This window comes from Mus caroli, unplaced genomic scaffold, assembly GCF_978045245.1.
Source record: "Mus caroli unplaced genomic scaffold, Mus_caroli_1 scaffold_3, whole genome shotgun sequence".
NCBI lineage: Eukaryota > Metazoa > Chordata > Mammalia > Rodentia > Muridae > Mus > Mus caroli.
The window spans coordinates 13,801,645-13,817,987 of record NW_028227258.1 but is presented as its reverse complement, the minus strand read 5'-3'; the positions used below and the strand labels follow the sequence as shown (position 1 = coordinate 13,817,987).

General features: G+C 43.5%; 1 protein-coding gene across 1 annotated transcript in view; it reads left to right on the top strand.

Annotated features, from left to right (window-relative positions):
- The window catches only part of Mcoln2 (mucolipin TRP cation channel 2), a 49,096-nt gene that overhangs the window by 12,921 nt on the left and 19,832 nt on the right, over positions 1-16,343 (top strand). The window contains exons 2-4 of the mRNA XM_021158221.2: positions 2,581-2,740; positions 4,832-5,005; positions 13,404-13,557. Coding sequence (XP_021013880.1) covers positions 2,581-2,740; positions 4,832-5,005; positions 13,404-13,557 — 488 coding nt within the window. The remainder of the gene's footprint in view (positions 1-2,580; positions 2,741-4,831; positions 5,006-13,403; positions 13,558-16,343) is intronic.

The following is a 16,343-nucleotide window of genomic DNA, read 5'->3' as shown; positions in this document are numbered from 1 at the left end:
ATGTTTAAAGAGATGCTGGTCATAGCTTACAAGTTACACGTTAGATTGCCCCAAGTTCCTGGAGGCTCATCTCTGTATCCCAGGACACAAAGGGCAGCTCTAGTTGGAAACCTCCAGACTCAAGCATCCCCACTCTTTGAAGTACCCTAGTCACCCAAGTCTGAGACTCTCTGTCTGGTTTACCGCTAGCACATCTGGGGATGGGCTGGCTTTTCCATTTCCTCTTTACTTTGGAAATAGGATATGGAGTCAGTCTGGTCTGCAGGGTAGCCTTAGCAGTGGTTTCTCAGCCTACTTCCACAGACAGAAGCGCTTTGGGAAGTCCTGAGCCCTAGTTTCTTGATTCCCTCTCATTAAAGCACCCCCAAAGTCCCAGAGTGTGTGAGTGGCAGTGCATTACTCTAGACACCCGGCAAGACTGCCCCAGGAGCTCTCTGCTGTTAGATGGTCTGCCAGGTCTTCACAGGCATTTCCCTATCCACCTTCGAGCAGCATGGATATTTTACATGGGGAGTGTTTTCTCAACCTCTTTCCCTCATCTTTCTTCTCCATTCATTTTTCTTTCTCCTCTTTCTGTCTTTCCTTCCTGTCTTCCTTCTTCCTCCTCCTTTCTTCATTTTGGGCAGGAGGATTCTAGCTAACCTAGAATCTTAGAAGAAAAATAAATAAATAATAGCAAAATTATCAAATTAGAAGCAGAAATCCAGGACCTGCAAGACGGCTTAGTAGGTAACGGCAGTTGCTGTGGAGGCCTGGCTCAATCCCACATAAAGGCGGAGGAGAGAGCTGGCTTCGTTAAGGTGTCCTCCAGCTTCCACGTGTCCTGCCCCATCATGCCTTTCTGAGCTTCTTCTAAAGTTGTTAATCAAGGCAGATAACACAGATTATAAGATAGACAGGATGCTGTTTAAATAGATTCTATAAGGAGATTTATGAGAATAACCCCTAGTCCCAAAAGCATCCGAAGGAATCTGTTACTTGAACAATTTTCCTTTGCAGAGCACGTAATCTTAAGACACTCCCTCGTTTAAAGGATGTAAGACTCCAAGACCCAAGCTTGAGATGGATAGCTTCTGAGACAATTGGAAGAAGGCATGTTGGTGATTTTTTTTTCTGGATCCTCTGACTTTCTGGGCTAGCTCCAGCTCCTGGAAGCTCCTCCCCCTGTGGTGGTGAGTCCAGCCTCTGGAGGCTCCTCCCCCTGTGGTGGTGAGTCCCGCCTCTGGAGGCTCCTCCCCCTGTGGGGGTGAGTCCAGCCTCTGGAGTCTCCTCCCCCTGTGGTGGTGAGTCCAGCCTCTGGAGGCTCCTCCCCCTGTGGTGGTGAGTCCAGCCTCTGGAGGCTCCTCCCCCTGTGGTGGTGAGTCCAGCCTCTGGAGGCTCCTCCCCCTGTGGGGGTGAGTCCAGCCTCTGGAGGCTCCTCCCCCTGTGGGGGTGAGTCCAGCCTCTGGAGGCTCCTCCTCCTTTGGGGGCGAGATTCCCTCCAGGAACACCACAGCCCATGCTTCTCATCTATGATCTCTGATCTTTGTTGACTTTGTCCCAACAGTAACCACTTATCACACTAGTCCCGTTGTGAGCACGCTGATTACACCACTGTTCCATCTGTGCATTATTCTGTTATGCTGTATGTATAGTTCAGATCAGTTTGTGCTATGCATGTTGTATGTTATATTATTATTACAATTCTTCTTTTTAGGTTTTAGGCAATATAAAATAGGAGCGTTAATAAGTTCTTTACTCCTAGAATGCTTTGTACTCATTTTGGATACTGCGTTAAAAAAGGAAGCCATGTGTCTCAACAGTTATGGTCTCAGTTATTTGGCCACATCTCATTGGTTGTCTCTGGCCTTAGGGAATCATGTGTCCACCAGGAGTCTGGAGTTGAAAAGCAAGTTGATCAAAATCTGGCTGGGCATGAGCAGAGAGCTGCAGTTCTAATTTCCTCAAACCGTTTATATTGTCAAAGCAAATATTTTTTTTTCTTTGACAATTGCATGCACCTATATAATGTGTCCCAATTATATCTATCACCTGCAACTCTCTCTTCTGGGGTCTTGTAAGCATTGATATTGATTCGTAAATGGAGGATTTACTCCTTTCATAGAAATAAAAAGTAGTCATAGAAAGGGATTCTCTAATTCTTCCATAGTTTAATTCCACTGTCCTAGATCAAATGCCGGTCACTTCAAACCCAAAGTTCCTCACAGCTTCCCATCATGTTTGCACTGGTATAACACACTCTCACATAGAGAAATGCTCACATTTCCAGTCTTAGCCTCCCTTTCACCCACACACTTTCTCCTAACTCCTTAGGAACAGGAGGCATTGTACACCAAGATGCAGAAAATGGCAGACAACACTTTGAGTTCTGCTAATAGGCATTTTGAGTGAACTGGGTGGTTAAGTGCAAAGGCAGGCGGCAAAGGAGTGGAAACCTCTTGGATTTCTAGGGCTTCACTGGTCTGAGAGTTGTATGTCTGTGGAGCAAACAGGGTGGCGTATATGAACAGGAGGTGCCGGTCAGGAGTTCGGTGAGAAGCAGGCTGTTGTGGGGTATTGAAAACCTGTCTCCTCTGGCAGATCTGCGATGGCGTCTCTTGATTCTGAGGTGAGGGAAGAGTGTCTGAGGGAAGACCTGAAGTTCTACTTCATGAGTCCCTGTGAGAAGTACCGAGCCAGACGCCAGATCCCGTGGAAACTGGGCTTGCAGATATTGAAGATAGTCATGGTGACCACACAGGTAACACACACCGCTACTCTTTCCTCTGGAGTATCCTGCACTTGCTTGTTAGTCTGCAAGACTCATACCACTGAAGTTCATGAAGCTAAAATCAAACTGCTTCCAGAGGGCAGAGCGCAGGCTGAAGTTCAATTCGGATGATCTGGTTTTGATACACAGAGGCTACGTCTCCATAAAAACCAGATAAGAGAAGGTTCACGCAGAAGGGAGTTTCTAAATTCCCCCATCCCTAGTCCATGTGAGGTTCACAGGTGTCAAGGTGTTCTCAAAAATCCATCAGATCTTATTTAAAATGTTTTTAAAAGTTTTCGGACACAGAAATTGCTAAATTCTTCTTTTATTGGTAGCGTTGTGCCCCAGGATGTGCTAACTACTGGGCTTTGTCAAGAGTGCTTGAGCTTTATTTACATTTCGACCTTGATATAAGGTCATACTGCTGATATAAGGTCATATTATCATGGTGAAAATGGTCATTAGAGCTGTCATTTAGCTGCTGGGCTGTTGCATTGAACTCTTCTGTGGCAACTTCTCTGCAGGTGGTTACATTGGAAACACACACGTCTGGAAAAAATCCAAACAGAACCGACTTGGGGGCTTTGGGTCCCCTGGTACACAATCTACTGATTCCATCAATCCAAAAGTGTGTGGATGATTTTTCTGGAATGTTAATATAAAGGATTTAAAGGATGCCTCCATCTGGATACAAGAGAGCTTCTTCAGTAAGCACAGTTGCAGCTTTGCTCTGAGTTCGTAAGCGAGCGAGCAGGCTCTTTGAGTTGTGTGGCATGCTGGGCCAGCTCATCCAGCATTAAGAAAAGCCACAGGGCTGGAGAGATGGCACAGAGATTCAGAGCACTGGCTGCTCCTCCAGAGACCCAAGTTCAATTCCCAGCAACCACATGGTGGCTCATAGCCCTATATTACTCCAGACCTAGGGAAGCTGATGCTCTCTTCTGGATTCTGTAGGTACCAGGCATGCATGTTGCACGCAGACACACATTCAGGCAAAACACCCATAGACACTAATAGATTAAAACAAAATAAAAATAATTTTAAAAACGAAAGGAAGGAAGGGAAGGAGGGAGGGAGGGGGGGAGGGAGGGAGGGAGGGAGGGAGGGAGGGAGGGAGGGAGGGAGGGAGGGAGGGAGGGAGGGAGGGGGACATGAAAAAGGAAAGCAGTCACTTCAGGAGCACTAAGACCAGCATCAGGGGTCTGTGTGGTAAGGATGACATTTTTTCCACTTTTGCATTCTTGGTTTTCTAATTTTAGTCTTGGTGACCTATAAATTAAGGTCCCCTTTATTCTTATTCCTAAAAGATAAAGAAATGATTTAGTTCACTACTTACCAGTTTTCTAACTTGCTCCAGTTTTGATGATTTAATTCAGTTCTATCACTAAAATTGTAGCTCACATAGCCATAAAAACCAATTGCGGTCTTTAACTAAACTTTCTGAGTCCTGATCCGCTGCATCCCATTGACCCCCCCCCTCTCCCAAATGCTACCTACTCAAGCTTTTCCCGGTCTCACAGTTCTTCCTCTAGCGTAGTCTCTTACCTCTGATTCAGATTTGATTGAATTTTTGTTGAAGTGCCTGTGAGTATACACCCGAGGGCACAGTGCATGTGTAGACCAGAGAGGACGTCAGATCTCCTGGAGCTGGCATTAAACCTGGTTGAGTTGCCCAGTGTGGGTGCTGTGAACCAAACTCTGGTCCTCGGCAAAAGCAGCAAGTGATCTTAGCCACTGAGCCCTGTTTCTCTCCACTCTTCTCTCCAGTTTAAACCACAAAGGAGACGTTCTTTGCAGGGCACTGAGTTAGAGACACACTGTAGGTACCTTATACTGCGGATAGCTCACAGGTTAGTGCTTGCCGCTACCAGACACAAGGAGGTTTTGATGTGTGCTAGCTCAGTTGATTCTCTCTGCAAACCTGTGAAATGGGTTCAGCTAGAATCTCCTTTTCATGGACAAGGAAACTTGAGACCAAAGGGTTCAATAATTTGCTTACAGCCCTTGCATTAGTGCCCCGGGGAGCTGGGATCTTTCCCTGGTAAGTGGTAAAAGTCACTTTCCTGTTTTCTTTCCTAGCTTGTTCGGTTTGGCTTAAGTAACCAGTTGGTGGTGGCTTTCAAAGAAGATAACACTGTTGCTTTTAAGCACTTGTTTTTGAAAGGATTTTCTGGAGTTGATGAAGATGACTACAGCTGTAGCATATACACTCAGGAGGACGCCTATGAGAGCATCTTTTTTGCTATAAAGCAGGCAAGTGTTTTAAATGACCTACTTTAAACACTATATAGATATGTGACTGTGTCATCTTAGCAAACCAATACATATTATTACCTCATACAAATTTCATATAGCCTGTTGAGGCCTTTTCTATTACTTCAAGTAATACTAGTAGAACTTGTCCATTTAAATTGTTTCCTTGGGTTTTAACCCTTTTTAGTGTATTGATTTAGAACTACTACTTTGGGGAAATTACCTTAGAACAAAGAGTTAAGAGATTATAAAATCAGGTTTGGTGTAGGTTTGTAACCAAATCTGAAAGTCTGTGGTGGTCTGAAATATGGTGTCATAGCATTAATAATCCTAGCAAGTATTAAGGACATGGGATTTGATACAGTGTGAAGTTGGCAGACCTGAAGAAAATATTTAGGAGTAGTGTCCCCCTTTTTATAAATTCAATAAATATTTGGGTTCTTGGTATTTGGCAAGTACTACACATTGATGATGTAGCAGATGAAATCCTGGCCTGTCTAGAAGGGAAAGCTAGGTAAATGAAGACAAATAAGATATATAATATTGAAGGTTGGTTCATTAATGGAAGAGAACCCAAAACATGCTACTAAGCACAGCTGAGTTTCTTGCTGGCAGCATTAAGGAAGAAATTCCTTTGACCATACTTAGTGGTGCCTGTGGTAGGGTGGGAGTCCTTTCATGAAGAGGAACCTTGATTAAAATTGGGTGAAGACCATGTTGTAATAGTTTAAGATTAGTAAACACAGCATGTGAAGACCATGGGAGAAGTCACAGGGTCTTGAAATTGTTGTAAGACTAAAATTTTTAATTGTTAGTCTACTTGATAAGGTTTTGTTTTATTGAGATGGGGTCTCATTTTGTAGCCTTGGCTGGCCTGGAACTTGCTATGTAGACCAGGCCAGCCTGAAAAAAACATAGAGATCCACCTGCTTTTGCCTTTTGAGTGCCGGCATTAAAGCCCTGTTCCACCTTGCTTAGATTGTATTATTATTATTATTATTAATTATTATTATTATTTAATATTCTTGAAACTATTAGTAGTTGTTTGCTACATTTCTGTAACATAGTAAATGTTTCTTAGTGAAGTCATAGCAATGAAGATGGAGTCTAGTAAGGCCCTAGTAATGAAGGCAGCCAGCCACAGAACTGTGTTAATGTAAGAATGTTAGTCATGTTAGCGTGATCTGTGACATCTGGAGTCCTCCGTGAACCAAGGAAGGAGAGGGGGGGAAATTCTGATATAAGAAGGATGTCTGCAGTTTTGAATTTTCACTGGATTTTATTGTTCTAACTGACATATAATTAATTGTGTTATAACTATTAGGTACAATGTGAGGTGATGGTTAACAAATTTCATGAGCTCACTGAGGGAGTCTCACTTAGGAGGAGCTAAGTCACCACCTCATGGTAGTGGTGACATCTTACCAAGATTTGAATTAGTGAACCACGTTGATAGAGATGGAGTTCCAGGAAGAGAGAAATAACCGACCAGAAGTAGAATGCCCTCAGGCTCTGGGAAGAGCCTGGAGGCTGGTTGGGTTTTTTTTTTTTTGATTTTTAATATTTTTATTACATATTTTCCTCAATTACATTTCCAATGCTATCCCAGAAGTCCCCCATAGCGCCCCCCACTTCCCTACCCACCCATTCCCATTCTTTTGGCCCTGGCATTCCCCTATATTGGGGCATATAAAGTTTGCAAGTCCAATGGGCCTCTCTTTCCATTGATGGTCGACTAGGCCATCTTTCGATACATATGCAGCTAGAGACAAGAGCTCCGGGGTTCTGGTTAGTACATCATGTTGTTCCAACAATAGGGTTGCAGATCCCTTTAGCTCCTTGGGTACTTTCTCTAGCTTCTCCATTGGGAGCCCTGTGATACATCCAATAGCTGACTGTGAACATCCACTCCTGTGTTTGCTAGGCCCCGGCATCGTCTCACAAGAGACAGCTATATTTGGGTCCTTTCAGCAAAATCTTGCTAGTGTATGCAATGGTGTCAGCGTTTAGAAGCTGATTATGGGACGGATCCCTGGATACAACAGTCTCTAAATGGTCCATCCTTTCATCACAGCTACGAACTTTGTCTCTGTAACTCCTTCCCTGGGTGTTTTGTTCCCAATTCTAAGAAGGTGCACAGTGTCCACACTTTGGTCTTCATTCTTCTTGAGTTTCATGCGTTTATCAAATTGTATCTTATATCTTGGGTATCCTAAGTTTTGGGGTAATATCCACTTATCAATGAATACATATTGTGTGAGTTCTTTTGTGATTGTGTTACTTCACTCAAGATGATGCCCTCCAGGTCCATCCATTTGGCTAGGAATTTCATAAATTCATTCTTTTTAATAGCTGAGTAGTACTCCATTGTGTAAATGTACCATAATTTCTGTATCCATTCCTCTGTTGAGGGACATCTGGGTTCTTTCCAGCTTCTGGCTATTATAAATAGGGCTGCTATGAACATAGTGGAGCATGTGTCCTTTTTACCGGTTGGGACATCTTCTGGATATATGCCCAGGAGAGGTATTGCTGGATCCTCCGGTAGTACTATGTCCAATTTTCTGAGGAACTGCCAGACTGATTTCCAGAGTGGTTGTACAAGCTTGCAATCCCACCAACAATGGAGGAGTGTTCCTCTTTCTCCACATCCTCGCCAGCATCTGCTGTCACCTGAATTTTTGATCTTAGCCATTCTGACTGGTGTGAGGTGGAATCTCAGGGTTGTTTTGATTTGCATTTCCCTGATGATTAAGGATGTTGAACATTTTTTCAGGTGTTTCTCTGCCATTCGGTATTCCTCAGGTGAGAATTCTTTGTTCAGTTCTGAGCCCCATTTTTTAATGGGGTTATTTGACTTTCTGGAGTCCACCTTCTTGAGTTCTTTATATATATTGGATATTAGTCCCTTATCTGATTTAGGATAGGTGAAGATCCTTTCCCAATCTGTTGGTGGTTTTTTTGTCTTATTGATGGTGTCTTTAGCCTTGCAGAAGCTTTGTAGTTTCATGAGGTCCCACTTGTCAATTCTCGATCTTACAGCACAAGCCATTACTGTTCTATTCAGGAATTTTTCCCCTGTGCCCATATCTTCAAGGCTTTTCCCCACTTTCTCCTCTATAAGTTTCAGTGTCTCTGGTTTTATGTGAAGTTCCTTGATCCACTTAGACTTGACCTTAGTACAAGGAGATAGGAATGGATCGATTCGCATTCTTCTACATGTTAACAACCAGTTGTGCCAGCACCATTTGTTGAAAATGCTGTCTTTCTTCCACTGGATGTTTTTAGCTCCCTTGTCGAAGATCAAGTGACCATAGGTGTGTGGGTTCATTTCTGGGTCTTCAATTCTATTCCATTGGTCTAGTTGTCTGTCGTTATACCAGTACCATGCAGTTTTTATCACAATTGCTCTGTAGTACAGCTTTAGGTCAGGCATGGTGATTCCACCAGAGGTTCTTTTATCCTTGAGAAGAGTTTTTGCTATCCTAGGTTTTTTGTTATTCCAGATGAATTTCCAGATTGCACTTTCTAATTCGTTGAAGAATTGATTTGGAATTTTGATGGGGATTGCATTGAATCTGTAGATTGCTTTTGGCAAGATAGCCATTTTTACAATGTTGATCCTGCCAATCCATGAGCATGGGAGATCTTTCCATCTTCTGAGATCTTCTATAATTTCTTTCTTCAGAGACTTGAAGTTTTTATTATACAGATCTTTCACTTCCTTAGTTAGAGTCACGCCAAGATATTTTATATTATTTGTGACTATTGAGAAGGGTGTTGTTTCCCTAATTTCTTTCTCATCCTGTTTATTCTTTGTTTAGAGAAAGGCCATTGATTTGTTTGAGTTAATTTTATATCCAGCTACTTCACCGAAGCTGTTTATCAGGCTTAGGAGTTCTCTGGTGGAATTTTTAGGGTCACTTATATATACTATCATATCATCTGCAAAAAGTGATATTTTGACTTCATCTTTTCCAATTTGTATCCCTTTGATCTCCTTTTGTTGTCGAATTGCTCTGGCTAGGACTTCAAGTACAATGTTGAATAGGTATGGAGAAAGTGGACAGCCTTGTCTAGTCCCTGATTTTAGAGGGATTGCTTCAAGCTTCTGACCATTTACTTTGATGTTGGCTACTGGTTTGCTGTAGATTGCTTTTATCATGTTTAGGTATGGGCCTTGAATTCCTGATCTTTCCAAGACTTTTATCATGAATGGGTGTTGGATCTTGTCAAATGCTTTTTCCGCATCTAACGAGATGACCATGTGGTTTTTGTCTTTGAGTTTGTTTATATACTGGATTACGTTGATGGATTTCCATATATTGAACCATCCCTGCATCCCTGGGATGAAACCTACTTGGTCAGGATGGATGATTGTTTTGATGTGTTCTTGGATTCGGTTAGCAAGAACTTTATTGAGGATTTTTGCATCAATATTCATAAGGGATATTGGTCTGAAGTTTTCTATCTTTGTTGGGTCTTTTTGTGGTTTAGGTATCAGAGTAATTGTGGCTTCATAGAATGAGTTGGGTAGAGTACCTTCTGTTTCTATTTTGTGGAATAGTTTGTGAAGAACTGGGATTAGATCTTCTTTGAAGGTCTGATAGAACTCTGCACTAAACCCATCTGGTCCTGGGCTTTTTTTAGTTGGGAGACTATTAATGACTGCTTCTATTTCTTTGGGGGATATAGGGCTGTTTAGATCATTAACCTGATCTTGATTCAACTTTGGTACCTGGTATCTGTCTAGGAACTTCTCCATTTCATCCAGGTTCTCCAGTTTTGTTGAGTATAGCCTTTGGTAGAAGGATCTGATGGTGTTTTGGATGTCTTCAGGATCTGTTGTTATGTCTCCTTTTTCATTTCTGATTTTGTTAATTAGGATGCTTTCCCTGTGCCCTCTAGTGAGTCTGGCTAAGGGTTTATCTATCTTGTTGATTTTCTCAAAGAACCAGCTCCTTGATTGGTTGATTCTTTGAATAGTTTTTCTTGTTTCCACTTGGTTGATTTCACCCCTGAGTTTGATTATTTCCTGCCGTCTACTCCTCTTGGGTGAATTTGCTTCCTTTTGTTCTAGTGCTTTTAGGTGTGTTGTCAAGCTGCTAATGTGTGCTCTCTCTAGTTTCCTTTTGGAGGCACTCAGAGCTATGAGTTTTCCTCTTAGAAATGCTTTCATTGCGTCCCATAAGTTTGGGTATGTTGTGGCTTCATTTTCATTGAACTCTAAAAAGTCCTTAATTTCTTTCTTTATTCCTTCCTTGACCAAGGTATCATTGAGAAGAGTGTTGTTCAGTTTCCACGTGAAGGTTGGCTTTCTATTATTTATTTTGTTATTGAAGATCAGCCTTAGGCCATGGTGATCTGATAGGATGCATGGGACAATTTCAATATTTTTATATCTGTTGAGGCCTGCTTTGTGACCAATTATGTGGTCAATTTTGGAGAAGGTGCCATGAGGTGCTGAGAAGAAGGTATATCCTTTTGTTTTAGGATAGAATGTTCTGTAGATATCTGCCAGATCCATTTGATTCATAATTTCTCTTAGTTTCACTGTGTCCCTGTTTAGTTTCTGTTTCCATGCTCTGTCCATTGGTGAACGTGGTGTGTTGAAGTCTCCCACTATTATTGTATGAGGTGCAATGTGTGCTTTGAGCTTTACTAAAGTTTCTTTAATGAATGTGGCTGCCTTTGTATTTGGAGCATAGATATTCAGGATTGATAGTTCCTCTTGGAGGATTTTACCTTTGATGAGTATGAAGTGTCCCTCCCTGTCTTTTTTAATGACTTTGGGTTGGAAGTCAATCTTATCAGATATTAGAATGGCTACTCCAGCTTGTTTCTTCATGCCATTTGCTTGGAAAATTGTTTTCCAGCCTTTCATTCTGAGGTAGTGTCTATCCTTTTCTCTGAGATGAGTTTCCTGTAAGCAGCAAAATGTTGGGTCTTGTTTGTGTAGCCAGTTTGTTAGTCTATGTCTTTTTATCGGGGAGTTGAGTCCATTGATATTAAGAGATATTAAGGAAAAGTAATTGTTGTTTCCTGTTATTTTTGTTGTTAAAGTTGGCATTTTGTTCTTGTGGCTGTCTTCTTTTAGGTTTGTTGAGGGATTACCTTCTTGTTGTTTCTAGGGCATGGTTCCTGTCCTTGTATTGTTTTTTTTTCTGTTATTATCCTTTGAAGGGCTGGATTCGTGGAGAGATAATGTGTGAATTTGGTTTTGTCGTGGAATACTTTGGTTTCTCCATCTATGTTAATTGAGAGTTTGGCTGGGTATAGTAGCCTGGGCTGGAATTTGTGTTCTTTTAGTGTCTGTATAACATCCGTCCAGGATCTTCTGGCTTTCATAGTCTCTGGTGAAAAATCTGGTGTAATTCTGATAGGCTTGCCTTTATATGTTACTTGGCCTTTTTCTCTTACTGCTTTTAGTATTCTATCTTTATTTAGAGCATTTGTTGCTCTGATTATTATGTGTCGGGAGGTATTTCTTTTCTGGTCCAGTCTATTTGGAGTTCTGTAGGCTTCTTGTATGTTCATGGGCATCTCTTTCTTTAGATTTGGGAAGTTTTCTTCTATAATTTTGTTGAAGATGTTTGCTGGTCCTTTGAGTTGAAAATCTTCATTCTCATCCACTCCTATTATCCGTAGGTTTGGTCTTCTCATTGTGTCCTGTATTTCTTGGATGTTTTGAGTTAGGATCTTTTTGCATTTTACATTTTCCTTGATTGTTGTGCCGATGTTCTCTATGGAATCTTCTGCACCTGAGATTCTCTCTTCCATCTCTTGTATTCTGTTGCTGATGCTCGTATCTATGGTTCCAGATTTCTTTCCTAGGGTTTCTATCTCCAGTGTTGCCTCATTTTGGGTTTTCTTTATTGTGTCTACTTCCCTTTTTAGGTCTAGTATGGTTTTGTTCATTTCCATCATCTGTTTGGATGTGTTTTCCTGTTTTTCTGTAAGGACTTCTACCTGTTTGATTATGTTATCCTGTTTTTCTTTAAGGATTTGTAACTCTTTAGCAGTGTTCTCCTGCAATTCTTTAAGGGATTTTTGTGCTTCCTCTTTATTGTCTTCTGCCTGTTTAGCAGTGTTCTCCTGCATTTCTTTAAGTGTGTTATTAAAGTCCTTCTTGAAGTCCTCTATCATCATCAGGAGATATGCTTTTAAATCCGTGTCTAGCTTTTCCGGTGTGTTGGGGTGCCCTGGACTGGGCGAAGTGGGGGTGCTGGGTTCTGATGATGGTGAGTGGTCTTGGTTTCTGTTAGTAAGATTATTACGTTTACCTTTCGCCATCTGGTAATCTCTGGGGTTAGTTGTTATCGTTGTCACTGTTTAAAGATTGGAGCAGAAGCTGTGTTCCACTCACCAGCAGTCTCTAAATCCTGGGGCGGGGGTCGTGGGTAGCTGGAGGGTGTCAGGCAACCCTGCGCTCCCGCTACCCCGCTACCCCGGCGCTGATCCGGCCGGATGAGGCCTGTGGTCCTACTCAGGCCGGTTTCTGCTTCCCTAACTAATGCAGTCTCTGGTCCCGCGTGCAATTGGATTGGAGCAGAAGCTGTGTTCCACTCTCCAGAAGTCTTAAGATCCTGCGGGGGGGTTGTGGGTAGCTGGCGGGTGTCAGGCAACCCTGCGCTCCCGCTACCCCGGTGCTGATCCGGCCGGATGAGGCCTGTGGTCCTACTCAGGCCGGTTTCTGCTTCCCTAACTAATGCAGTCTCAGGTCCCGCGCAATTGGATTGGAGCAGAAGCTGTGCTCCACTCACCAGAAGTCTTAAGATCCTGTGGCGGGGGTCGTGGGTAGCTGGCGAGTGTCAGCCGACCCTGCGCCCCAGCTGCCCCGTGCTTTTCTGACTGGAAGAGGGTTGTGTCCCTATGTAGGCCGGATTTCTCTCTCCCCAACCAGAGCAGTCTCAGGTCCCGCGTGATTGGACTGGAGCAGAAGCTGTGTTCCACTCACCAGCAGTCCCAAAATCCTGCGGCGGGGGTCGTGGGTAGCTGGCGGGTGTCAGGCAACCCTGTGCTCCCGCTACCCCGGCGCTGATCCGGCCGGATGAGGCCTGTGGCCCTACTCAGGCCGGTTTGGCTGGTTGGGTTTTATAAGAAGAGCCAAGGGACCACATATGAGATAGAGTCTGGGAAAGGAGTGAGCCCTTGGTTTCAGCTGGGAGGAAGTTGGCAGTGTCCTGAAGGATATTGGTTTGGTGTAGCATTCTATGAGGCAGTGTGTCCCTGTGCTGAAGAAAATGCCTTTGTGCTGTGTGGAGCTGGACACTGCTCCCAAAAAGCACCGCATACGCAATAAAAGCACTGAAAACACATTCCGTATGGTACGATTTGTGGCTTTTGAGAACCCGTGTGCTTATTTAACTATAATTTAACTGTGTTTTTTAAAAAACAGTATCATCATCTGAAGAATATTTCCCTGGCAACCCTTGGCTATGGAGAAAGTGAAGACAATAGAACTGGCTTGAAGGTCTGTAAGCAGCACTACAAGACAGGGGCCGTGTTTTCTTCTAACGAGACCCTGAACATTGACAGTGACATTGAGACAGGTAACAGCAGTGACTGTTTCATCATGTGACTTTGTCATTTCCCGTGATGAGCAAAATGTCTCCCATGTGCTGGTAACTCAGTGCAGCAGGCTCCCCTGACACAGGCTGTCTTTTTCTCGGCTGCCTCCAAAGGCCTTGGCTCAGGAAACCACCCCGTGCTCTGGGAGATGGGAAGAGAGAACTGTTTCTCTTTGATGTGTCTCTTTAGTACATTGGAAAATTCTTCAGTAAGTGCTCTTAGCCACCGATCCCTCTGCTTCTACTTCCCATGTGCCAGAACCACTGTTGTGACCATGCCTGCTCTACTGTTTAGAAAATACACAGTTTTTCAAAGGTGAATTGTGGTTCATAATTATTATTCTTTCTCTTGGGAGATTACCTTACAAAAACTTCCCAGCTAACCAGGTAGAGTGACTTTGTGCCATTCGGTTAAATATGTAAAAGAATATGTGAGCACACAGTGTGTGCTTTAAGACTGAAAGTTTGCTATTCAGTCAACAAACCCAAGGCACTCACTGTTTGTTTCCTGCCATGGAGTGCCAAAGCTAAACCCAATTTGTCTTTCAAGCACCTGGCAATTCAGGAGGAGGGGTCCTAGGAGTGGGGTGGGCTTTAGTTACGTGATGTAGTCTGTTCAGCCATATTTTTAAATCTGATCTTGAGGTTCTTTGATAACATAAGAGGACCCCTCACAGGGTGGAGATTTTACCTGTTTCTTTGAATTGGCCGGTCAGAATCCACGCAGTGTCTGGCTTCCAGGCTGCTATTAGAGGCCATCTTGGGGAGGGCAATCCACCACCACTGAACATTCCTGGTCTTCATGCCCTGCAGCCTTGCTCACCTGACACAGGTAGTTGTGTGGCTTTTGTAGGAGAAGTGAACGAGTGTATATTCCTCCCAGATAGGGCACCAGTGACAGACCAGAGAGCTGACTTCACCCACCAGGAGCTTGGTGAGCCAATGAGTTGGTCAGGGTTACTGACAGAAGTCTCTGTGGCTCAGGGCAGCTGCATCCTGTGGAAAGCCTGCCCAGGAGGGGTGATAGCTTTCAAAGGCGACATCCAACAGGCCCCTGTTCCACTAAGGGAATCACCTGACCAGCAAGTGTTCACACTTTCATGACCTCAGAAGGCGCCATGGCTTGTAACATTCAGATTTTCCTGAGTCCTGTAAGTTGCCTTAGCTTTCTGAGTCTTAGCACAACCTGGTGAGCAGCCCCTCAAGGCCCAAGGGCAGATGGGATAGTTACCCAGCAGGCAGCTAGGCTCAATCCTGGCTCACTTGGGATCTCTTCCTGAGCTCAGCCAAGTCTCCCATAACCTGGGAGCCCTTCACAGCTGGGGCTGAAAGTTGGTTCTGCCACTTTCCTCCTGAAACTGTGACACTCAAGTGGGATGTACAACATGACTGCTTGCCAGCCCTGCATATGCCGTGCATATTTGTTTTTTCCTGATTAAATTTTCTGAGAAAATTGCTTAAAGAAATGTGGCCAAAGTCAATATGAATGGCCCAGGCAGACGGACAGGACTGAAAACCAGGGCTTACTAATTCCTCAGTGGTGACATCGCTCATTTCCTTTCTGTAAGTGTATGGAATATTTTAGAGTAAATGGAGAGAGGTTGACCATGAATTTGACCTGAATAGAGATTACCTAACTGTATTCATTGCATCCTCTGACCTTATTAATTATAACTTGTCAAAAGAGTCCATCAGTGTATTAAAAGGTATGAAGATTTTAAACGTTACCTGATACTTAATTTTCTTGCATATATTAGAGAACGCCTACTAATGAGGTAAATGCGGGTTGATTTTACACAACGCTGGAGCCTCCAGATGGTGTAAACCTGATGACATTCGACTCACTTGGGATGTGGTTGTGGTTAAGGAGATGTGGTCCTATCTCAGCCACTCACTAACATGACATTCCCTTGGCTATGTATTAAATCATCCTCCGGTGTTCAAATCCAAACAACCACCCATCTTGCCAGCCACCCATTGGGCTGAAGCTCCACTTGCAAAACTGCTTGCGTAGACCAAGTGGAGTTTGGTTTTCGTTTATCGACTCACACTGAATTATCTGTGAGTTAGATCTGAGGTTAGCCCACCAAAGGAGCTGGCTACATAGGCAGTCGTTGGCATTGAGCGCATGGAAGGATTATTCTCTCAGTAGCTCAAGGGAAAGTCAAGGAGCTTCCTCCCGTGTGTAAGATTAACCCATGCGTGGTTACTCATTAGCAGGCTTCTGCTAATGTATGCAAGAAAAGGAATCTAAAATCAAGGAGAAGAAGGGTCAGTCTCGGTATAACTCAGGATGGAGAGGCAAGAATGGGTGGGTCTAAGTCTTGATAGACAGCAAATACTTGTGCAACCATACGAAAGTTTCTTGACCTTTGTGCTTTGGTTTATTTACCTGTAACATGCCATCAGTTTGCATTGAGGATTAAAGAGCACAATTCATTAACCAGATAACATACGTGGCCACAGCACTTTGCCTGTAACACGCTGTTCCATGGAATCGTCTGTTCAGGTCTGTGCCCCGTGTTTGGCCCAGGATAGCACATTTTTATTAAGCCCATTATACTTAAAGTGTGACTTAAGCTAGGAGTTCATGTTATGAGAGCAGAGAGATCCAGAGAACCCATGGGAAGCCAGCTTGCTGTAGGCCCAGACCTCTCCACACTAGAGACAGCAGAGCAGAGCAGCGTGGACGTCACACAGTTCCACGACCAGGTCTCCATGACCTTGCCAATGCTTACCTCTGGATCTCCTCCTTGTCCTGTGAAGCA